Source organism: Cyprinodon variegatus, unplaced genomic scaffold, assembly GCF_000732505.1.
Source record: "Cyprinodon variegatus isolate N-32 unplaced genomic scaffold, C_variegatus-1.0 Scaffold7, whole genome shotgun sequence".
NCBI lineage: Eukaryota > Metazoa > Chordata > Actinopteri > Cyprinodontiformes > Cyprinodontidae > Cyprinodon > Cyprinodon variegatus.
Window position 1 is genome coordinate 2,551,841 of NW_015150460.1, and position 10,573 is coordinate 2,562,413.

The 10,573-nt window shown below is 38.1% G+C and overlaps 1 protein-coding gene across 1 annotated transcript in view; it reads left to right on the forward strand.

Annotated features, from left to right (window-relative positions):
• The first annotated feature begins 18 nt into the window (after window positions 1-18).
• dgki (diacylglycerol kinase, iota) overlaps window positions 19-10,573 on the forward strand; it is a 95,594-nt gene continuing 85,039 nt past the window's right edge. The window contains exon 1 of the mRNA XM_015376579.1: window positions 19-251. Coding sequence (XP_015232065.1) covers window positions 19-251 — 233 coding nt within the window. The remainder of the gene's footprint in view (window positions 252-10,573) is intronic.

Consider the following 10,573-nt stretch of genomic DNA (forward strand, 5'->3'; position numbering starts at 1 on the left):
CATCTAGGAGTGACCAGCATGGACCCCCAAGCGAAGAGCCGCACCGGACCCGCGGCGATGGCGGCCGGAGGGAGCTACGGCGGTCGCCCGGTCTCTCTCGGAGCAGACGGGGGCGACTCGGAGTCCGGAGCGGGCTCAGAGGAGGCTGCCATGGGCTGCAGCGACACGTTCAGCAGCCTACCGGACATGGAGCAGGAATCTCTGGAGGACAAATTACGCGGACTGGCGTTCAGAAAGCAGACCTCGTATCGGTGAGTAGAGGGCAGAGGGAGGATGCTGGCAGGATGTCGCTCAGAGCAGGATGTGCTCAGGGATCCAGCGCGTGCACATTCCCGACATTTAAACATGGCTTAAAATTACAATTTATCTGCTCTAAAGGGAAAAACAAGTGAAGCTTAGAAATAGTTAAAGAGTAAAGAGTAGGAGTTGTATTGTTATGTGGAAAGCAGATTTCTGTCCTGACTTGTCCAGGCAGGCATCGCTACGCTGCTGCTAATTGTCTCACCATAAATCCAACCGAGCAATTTCAGCCCAAATAAAATAACATGTCCGCGTGCACACAAGCACGATGCGCGGGCATTTTCACGAGGGGGGTGGGGGGTATTGATTGGTGAACAAAGTGTGTTTATGTGGATGCCAGCAGCAGCCTGACACCCCAGTGTGACTGACAGCTGCTGCTGATAGCAAATAATCACATTATTATAGATCTGATCTCACCTGAAAGAATCAGGAAAATAAAAGGAATTAGGAAACCCCCCCAAAAAATATGTCTGCATAGTTTCTCTGTTTATATATTTAAAAAAACAATGACAGTACACTGGGAAAAAATCGAACCATAGATAAGCAATTTTTTCTTAAAATAAGTGCATTTGTTCTTGAATTGAAGAGGAAAAAATAGACATTTTGCCAATGGAACAAGACAGTTTGAAATTTAAAATAAGAAAACACAATTGCATTGTCTTATTTCAAGTTCATTTTATCTAATTATCTTATTTTAAGAGTAAAAATAGTGATTCCATTGGCAAACTAATTAATTTACCTACTTAAATTAAGGGTAAATACACTTAATTTAGGAAATTTTTACTTTTTTTCCAGTGTAAAATTTTTTGTTGAGCACATGTTGTTAATATCACAATCTTATTTTGTGCTTTATTTATTTTAAAAGCTGGCTCCTTTGTGATTTGTTTCTACAATGACATATGATAACAATTACCAGCTTGCTTTTAAGAAAAAGTATATTTTTATTGTTACAATATTTACTATTATTCAGTACTTGGTGACATAGAAAATGTTCACTTAAAACATATACAAATACTTAATTTCATTTAATCAAATGAAAGGGAAGTATATCAATTCTAGAGTTAGGTTCTACACATTACTTTAAACCATAAATCAGGATAATCTTGTAATTCCTTCATATTTGGATGGATTGTAAACTGCTAGCTCTATCCGAGTACTTTCTTTTTTTAAAAACACAGAATGCAGCTCTGGTTGTTTTGAATAATCTTTATTTTGCTCTTTATTTTGTTTGTATCAATCACTCCTATTTGTTTCTGAGTTACTGCAGCTTTACTGCACCTGAATCTGGGTCAAATATATTTAAAAATCAGGACTCTTAATGAATTTGATGAACAGCAAAACATAATGGCTAATTAATCCTTGATCTAATTAGATTAATTTCCCCTCTTGTAATCATGCTCCCACTAAATTAACAAGCTAATTTCAGGGGGTATAAATAATAAAAAAAAGGTATCATGCACTGTGATCCAGTTATGAGACATTTAACAGATGGTAATTTGTGTTGTTTGTGTTTTTTCACCTTTTCTGGGAGTATTTTGTTTTTTTGTTCGGTGGATTTTTGTTATTCAGCCATAAAAACCAAAAGAGTGTCAAAGATCTTTCAGTTTTTGTTTTTGTCTTTAGTTCTTCTTTCGCTGGCTGTTTTGTCTGCTGTGTGAAAAAGGGGGTTTGCCAAAATAAAGAAAAATAAAGAAGAAAACAGGTCACTAATGCAAGCCGATTTGTTAACCCAGCATTAATCTTAGATTATTTAAAGGTTTCAGTTCTTTACCTTTATATAACAAGTGGTTCTCAGGTCTTCTAAGCTTATAAGTCCACATACATTTGATTTAATGTAAGGATAATCCTAAAAAGCCTTAAAGGAATTTACTAAATTTAGCAGGAAAACATCCACCTTACCTGAAAGGTATGTTCTCCTGTCTTTGCCACGTTGAAATGTTGCTGAGATAAACTGGTGTCTCTGTTACGTTTCATTTAAACCACAGGCAAACATAAAATCAAAGATTATTAAAATCAAAAAACAAATAGTAAACACAAGAATTAATTCCATAAAGTTTTATCTACAGCTCTGAAAACATTCACTCAATTTTGTGCAGTCTGATGACGAGTCTCTCAATGAGATTTTCATAAAAAAACAAAAACAGCCAACAGCATACGTATCACAAACCCTTTATTTGGAGCTCATCTTATAAGTTAAAATTTAAAGCATTTTATGTAATTTCCATCTTTGATGTCACAGCCGTACCCACACTGATGCTAAAGCTTTTATAATAACCTGTAGTAATATTTTTACACCCCTGTGGAGATTTTTAACCAGCTGAGGGTTAAAAATCATGCCAAAGCATCTTAGTTGAATTTGTCCAGCCTTAGACTAAGCATCCCAACATAAAAAAAATCAGAAGCACGCTTGCTGATGTGATCAGAGGTTCAGCTTCTAGGTTTATTAGAGAAAGAGTAGATGTCATGGTCTATTAGTTACCGCTAGTGATCCAGATTTCAGAGTGACGAAGCAGACTTAAGGGCTGGTTATTTTCCTCCATCATTATGTCGCAGTGAGCTTGTCGCAGGTATGACGCCGAATTTTGAAGCGTGGTCTGTGCTATGTCATTCCACGCAACAACACAAGAGAGACAATAACAAACTAGCCGTGGGTCTAGATACGCACTGAGGAAGTGGAAAAACGCAAGAGGCAAGTTTGTGCGAAAACTGAGAGACATGAGGGCGAAAAAGAGCGGGAATCCAGGTGGGAAAAGGGTCCCAGCGTTCTCGCGCACCTCGCTCTTCTAGCTGGTCCATCTTAACCCCGTAATGCCAAATGTATCATATTTGATACATACGGTTTCTGAAATGTCACCTTTTGCATAATTTAATGGTAAAAACTTTGCTCAAAATCCTATTGTACACAATCAGATATACCTGATACCAGAGGGCAGAAGACTACACAAAAAAATAATCTTGACTTATCGCATAGTAATATCTTATTAATATCAAAAATGTATTTCTGTTTTTTCTTTTTATATATTTTGATAAAAGGCTAAATAAGGACTTCAAACCAAAAAAAAGTAATTTTCTGTTTTGTTTTATTCTTGGATCGGGCTTTAAAGGGTTAAACAGTCATTTTTCATAATGCCGGTCGTACAAACAAAACAAGCCGGTAAGGAACCAAACAGGAAATATAAATAGTGTAGAGGGGATGTAGATTTGACCAATCAGAGGCCTCCTGTCTGCGTTCAGCTACAATTTTGGAGAGGTGCAGCAGAGTGTCTGCAGGGGGGGCGGGGGCATGTCTGCGTTAACTGCGACACACGCAGATGACCTGGTTTCTGAGCATAAATCAGCCTTTTGACTGTTGTTTTATTTTTTTTCTGAGTAGCAGTAGTTTTGACTAGGGCTGGGTATTTTCGCCAAAGTCCTGAATCGATTCGATTTTGATTCACACAGTTCTAACTCGATTAATTTCAATTCGATCTGTTTTTTGAAAAATGAAAGTGGTTCAACTGTGTTTTAAAATACTCATATATTTTGTTTTTTCCTGTCATATTAAACACAAAGTGCAAACTTGTAAATCAGACAGTTTAAACTTGAGATATGAACAAAACTGTCTCATAAGTGCAAACTTGTTTGTGAAAAGTGAAAAAGTGAAGCCTCACATGAGCAAGCAGACGTTACACAGCAGACATGCATGAGCTGCATTATCATCGCTGCACAAACCAAATGTGCAGCGTTGTCTGTAACAACTACAGGGTGTTTTCTGGTCAGCCCCCATTTGTTAATGTCTTCAGTCAAGCTATTGGGTACATTTGCAGCTGTCTGACTTGAAGTCATCTTGAGTGCATCTTTCCTGCTCATTTAAATGTGAATGTCACGCGGGTCACTATAAAATGAATCGATCTCATTCCCAGGACATCGATTTTGCAATAAAATAAAGGAATCGATTCAAAATCGATTTTTTTGACCTTCCGCTCTCCTCAGTCTGGCCATTATTGTTGAATCTTGAAACTAAACCTTGAAGTGAGGTCTGCAGAGCTGCAGATGTTATTCTGGGTTCTTTAGTGACCTCCTGGATGTTCCACCAACGTGCTTTTGGAGTAAATTTGGTAAATTTGGTGAATCAGCCGGTTCAGACGGTTCTCTGGAGATTCTTGGCCTCCTATTTTGCTTTCCAGACCAGATTAAATGTTACATCCCACTTTAGCCTGCTTCATGTTGTCAGTCAAGTTCTATAGAAGTAACTTGATTCTGCAGTAATCAGGCCTGGGGTTTTTTAGGGTGAATTTGAGCTTACAATCATGGTTAGTCACAGTTCACTGTCACAGTTTCACAGCAGTGTGTTCATAACAATATGGTTTAAACGGGATCATCTTAGCCTGTTTCAGCCTTTGCATCGCCCATTGGCTTCAGCGTATTCCCCTGCTGGATTCATTCATCTGAAAACAGCAAGATTTGGGAGATGTTAGAGCAGGAACAGCCTGTTTGTTTCCACCACGGTGAAAGAGAAATGTGGAAATAACGCCTCAGATGGTTTAAAAGGCTTCGATATTTCATTGAAAATAGATATAGTGTTTTTAACCTTCAGTGGCATGAAGACAAAACCAATGAGTCTCACCAAACAAGAAAAAAATGAATCCGCCTCTGTCTTGTTGCTGCCGGATCTTGCATAGAGTTTAACAAGATTATATTTGATTTGAGGTAATCTGTGAAGCTCAGAATCAGCCATGTGGAGGAAACAGCCAGCCGGTCAGAGGAGGAAGGTAGTTTACATAACTTTGAAGTGGCCAATGCCAAGAAGTGAATTACCATATGTGGCTATATGGGAGTGAGAGCTGATCAAAGACAGGGTCTGTGAGCTTCTTCTCTGCTGCATTGTGCTTCCAGCAGCGTGAGGCACGTGGAACTTATCTGCCAGAACTTCGTCACACTTTATCTGTGTGTGCGTGTCCTTCCTTTTATCTATTCTTAGACGTCTCACCCATCTGGCTGCATGATGACCCTAACTTAGTGAGGAACACACCAACATTTCTGTGTTTTTCTGTTTGAGGAGTTTTTATAAAGATATTGACTGGATAAAAGAATCCATCCACCCATTACTTCCTTGACTTTTAATTCAAAGTCAAATAATTTTACAGTAAACAAATCAGCTAGGGAAAAAAAAAAACATAGAAGGAGGTTAAACTATGAAGTGTTTAACTTTGACACGAGAAATATGCACGAATAAACCTTGCCTAATGAATCTGTAGGAAATTGCCTCTAATTAACTGGTCAATCAGCCTGCTTAACCCACAGTCAGTAATTGAACTTCCTGCCTATTTGTGACAGCCGGTCATCTCTGTTGTTCATTTAATCCCATAACAAATGATAAACATCTAAAGTTCTCACAGCTCATAAAATGAGCCTCCTGTTCTGTTCAGAGTTGCAACTCCAAACTAACACTGATCTGAGATGATAAAACTCTGCTCTGTCTTCTTCCTTCTAAAAGCCTATATGTCCACATTACACGGGTATGTTACAAATTATGTAATAGTTGAGTGAGATTCAAATGAATGCATAAAATATTCAGCATTGCTAAGAGCTGCATTCATGTGGGATTAGTCATGATAGATATTACTGGTGTAGAGTAAGATGGAAAAGATTAATCCTTTGTTTGTCCCTCAGTTGGTCAGTTTGCAGTAATGCAGCAGCAAAACAACAGATCCAATATAGAGGAAAACAAGCAAAAAGTGAAAAATACTGAACAAACAATATGTATATGGAAGAAAAACAGTCTCATTGGAATCTGCCTTTTTTTTTAACATCGAATTTTAAACACTGAATTTTTTATACCAAATTTTAAACACTTCAGCTGCAAAAATTCAGCTGCAAAAAATTTCGGTGCAAAAAATTCAGCTGCAAAAATTCAGCTGCAAAAAATTTCGGTGCAAAAAATTCAGCTGCAAAAAATTCAGGTGCAAAAAAATTCAGCTGCAAATTATTAGGATGCAAAAATTCAGCTGCAAAAAATTTCGGTGCAAAAAATTCAGGTGCAAAAATTCGGCTGCAAAAATTCAGCCGTAAAAGTGTTGACCTTTTGGTGAACTCAAGCCAAAGCAATTTCGTCACATGACACAACGGCTGAGCTCAGCGCTGTTCCCGGCTGAATGAGGAATTTTTTTTGGTTAAACAGATAGAATTACAAAACATCAGTTAGCTACTGACAGACAGCTATTAGAGTTTTTCCTCTTATCAGACTGGGTGAAACAACTGAGCCGATCACAGCTAGTACGGCACCCGTGTCTGTTTGCCGCCTCCATGTTGCCTCTGGCCGAAATGAAGAAGAAAAAAGTTTGCCGCCGGACGCTTCTTCCGGATCAAACCAAGAGCCTTGGCAGACGGGGTGCCATACTAACTGTGATTGGCTCAGTTGAGCGCAGCCGTTGTGTCATGTGACGAAATGAGCTAATTTCATTGGCTAGAAGCTGCTCGACTCTATCGAGTGTAGATTGCTTTGGTTTGAGTTCACCAAAAGGTCAACACTTTTGCGGCTGAATTTTTGCAGCTGAATTTTTTTCTGGTGAATTTTTTCCAGATAAAAATTGAGTGTAAAGAGTTCAATGTCTAAAAAAAATCAGTGTGTAAAATTCGTTGTTAAAAAAACTCAGTGTTTAAAATTTGATGTTAAAAAAAAAGGCAGATTCCAATGAGACTGTTTTTCTTCCATATATGTAGGACCTATGCGGATGAGCAAAATCGCCTGTTACATTAAAAAGAAACATTAAAACATGAAAAATTGGCTAAATGTTGAGAAAATGTTGAATTGTGACCTGACGCATGGAGGGATCCCGTTATCAGTCTTCTATGGTTGCAGGGAAACCAGTCACCCAGAGAAACTGGTCAATCTCAGGCAATAACTGGTAATGGATTACTGCCGCTTTGGGAATATAATACCACATTTTATCAAGAAGAAACTCATAAGCGTTGCTTTGGTTTGGACATCTTAACAACCTTTCAGAGGATTATGATATCCTCTAATATTCTATCCAACAGGCAAAATATTAAGTTCATAATATTTAAAGTATGTTTTCCAACAATTATTGCACTCCTAACTGTCCTTTGAGGCATAAATAATGGATAAACTGCTGATGATATTTACACTTTTACCCATCGGAGGTTAAATGAGCATCAGATGAAGAGAAACAGCCCATTGTGAGTGACAGAGCTCCCCTTGGACCGGCTGGTTTGTTCTTTTTTTTACGGTTCTCACACCCACAGCTGTGGGGGTGACAATGATGTTATTGTGACGTTATGTCATGAGATGTAGGTATTGCTGTTGTAGGAGGCAATCCTTTGTCACACCTCATCAGTTGAACAACATCACTCTAACTGGTTGATGGGCTTTTTCATTTACATCATTTAATGTTCCATATGTTAGTAGAACATATGCTCCACTAATTATAATCAATCCATTAAACAATGAATAATGTTTGGTTTAATTAAAACACAATATTGAGGCACAGATATGTTTGACACTATATGAAATTAAAATAAAATGACATAATTACCCTATAGAGATGAAGAACATCTCACAGAGTTCTTACTAGGATTTTTAAATGGCGTAGTTAGGAAGGGTGGGGGAGTTTTTTAAATTTTTTGGGAATCTTTCCCAACCTGGTCACTTCACCCCTGCTTTCAAAGCTGTCCCTCTATCTGCTGGTGAGTCTGCCTGCAAGTTGAGTCAATGACAGTGTTTGAAGGTTGTTGTTCACATTTCCACAGTGCTTTCCTTACATATATGTGCAAATAAGGAGGTTAATGTGTTTAAAATCACCCTTCCATAGCCATTAGCCTCAATAAAAGTCAGTGTATCAGCCTGATTTCAATGTCCTTTTTTAAACTTTCAAAGTAACCAGCGTTGGTGCTGAAATGCGCTGCACAGAACCTTGGGAAAAGGAGCCCAGATGTCCAATACAAGGACCAATACGTTCATATAAAATCAGCAGCCTGAATTTCACCACAGCATGGAAGATTTGAGCGTAGGGGTCTGCTATGCTGAAATAAGCTAGCTAAACCCCGTCACACAACGAATAGTCGTTTTCTGTAGGATTTAGGTCTGAGAATAGAGAAGGAATAAATTGCTCTAAAAAAATGCTGCTCCAGCCTTAATGAATTGTAAAGGTAAGTAGGCCCCCAGCATAATAGGTCCTACACAGTACCTAACCGTTGGCCTAAGGGACTTTTCTGCAAATTGTAGCATAAGAGACTCGCCTTAAATTTTTGTTGTTGAAAAATTTGAATTCATTTTCATCTATTTGAAGCTTTTGGTTTGGTAAAAGGTCCAGCAATGTTTGCTAGAGTCCGCCTGTTTAAGTTTGTGATTTTAGACTCCTTCCTGATTTGTGATCAAATTTCTTAATTAAAATAAATCTAATGTTTCAAGAAGATCAAGATACCATAAAATCTGACATGATTTCATACCAACATCACCTGTTTGCATAAGAGTTAAACAATAAAGGATTCAAAGTTTTTGTGTCATCAGCCTTCTGGTGTGGTCAGATTTAAACTTCAGCCTTTCAGGGAAATGTTGCAGAAACGGGCCTTCACACGACAGGATTTCGCAATGTTATCCTCCTACTATTTACAGCCCACTTTGCAAACAATAGGCTGTCCTCACACTGCGGTTTGCTCTGGTCTCGTGTAATCTAACGGGCCGCGAGACAGCGCTGGGCATAGGAAGAAAGTGCAGAGAAACAAGAGGAGAAGTAAAAACGGCAAAGAGAGTCGAATGTATCTGGGGTGGCTGCTGCCGTGCACCACCTGCAGGGGTAAACAGCGATCAAAGCACTTTCATCATCTGATGCTGGCGGAATATGAAGCTCTATTCAGCTTTCAATTAGGACAGAGCACTGAGGAGACCGGGAGAATAGAGAGATGAAAAAGACGACCAGGGAGGGAGAGGAGGAAGAAAGGCTGAAGGCTGGAGACGGAGTCAAAGGAGAGTCATTACTCAAGAAATATAAAAGAGAAACGTATGAAACGAGTAACAGTGGGGCATTATATAGTAATTGCTTTATTAGTCTTGCATAAGGGGAAAAATTACAAGTTAAATGGCTCTAAGGGTAGAATAAGTTTGCTATGTTGTATGGACCTGCGCTAGAACATTAGAACTGTAATTTAGAGCCATTGGAGCTGCAGCTGATGCTGTGTTTACAGTAAAAACGGCCGTTTGATTGGTTGCATAGCTTGTGGCCAATTCCAAAACATGCTTTCCTTTGAGCTTTTAATAGCTTTCATGCATTTCTTTTTTTAAACTTTTTAATCTCCTGCAGTTTTATACGAAACAATGCAACAGCCTGAAGGAAAGAGAGATCTCAGATTGAGAAAGCGACATAATGTCTATTTACAGTAATTGTCTAACAGCGGCACACCACAGTGCAGCACAATGGTCCTGGCCTTTCCCCTTGGGAAATTATATCTGAAAGGGCAAAAGCAAGAGGAATACCTGGCGCACACAATGGGGTACGGCATGCAACACAGTTCAAAACACAGACGCAAATAACAGCAGAAACATGACACGAGTACGAAAATACTCTGAACATTAGATGTGATGTTTATTGTGATGATTACAAAAGTTTAACTAACATTTCTCATACTCTTTATGACACTGGAGCGGGCCTGTATTGAATTGCAGTCATCACCACCAAATGAAAGTCTGCAGTTTTGCAGTTTTTAAAGATAGCTATAATATTTCAACTGCTTGCAAATTCAGTCACATGATATGGATCTGCATGAACAGCATTATAAACGGAAGCAACTAAACAGTTAACACTGTCATTCGAAATAGTAACGTTAAAGTATTTTAAATGCTCCTGCAGCTCTACTGCTTATATTTAGAGGCTTAAAAACACAAATATGACCAAAAATGACAGAATTCACAATGTAGAGTATGTAAACTTTATTCAATAAAATTACTATACATTAGCAATTACATAATTTTTCATCATAAATTCTCATATTTTCTTTAAAAGATAGATTTACAACTTTAGCATGAATTGCAAATTGAATAAGAGTTTATCATAAATTAAAAAAACGTATATCTGAATGAGAGATTTTTGGAAGAATGATGAAAAATATTATGCTAAAGTTCTTATAATAATATGCTATCCTAGACAGTCATTGGAAAACTGGTTTCAAGTCTGATTTTTTACACCACAGTTTTAAAAAGTTTAGAAAACTGGTGCCTAAAGTTTGGTAGAAGAGGACAATCAATTTTTTTGGTTAACTTTGATTTAATTATTTTACT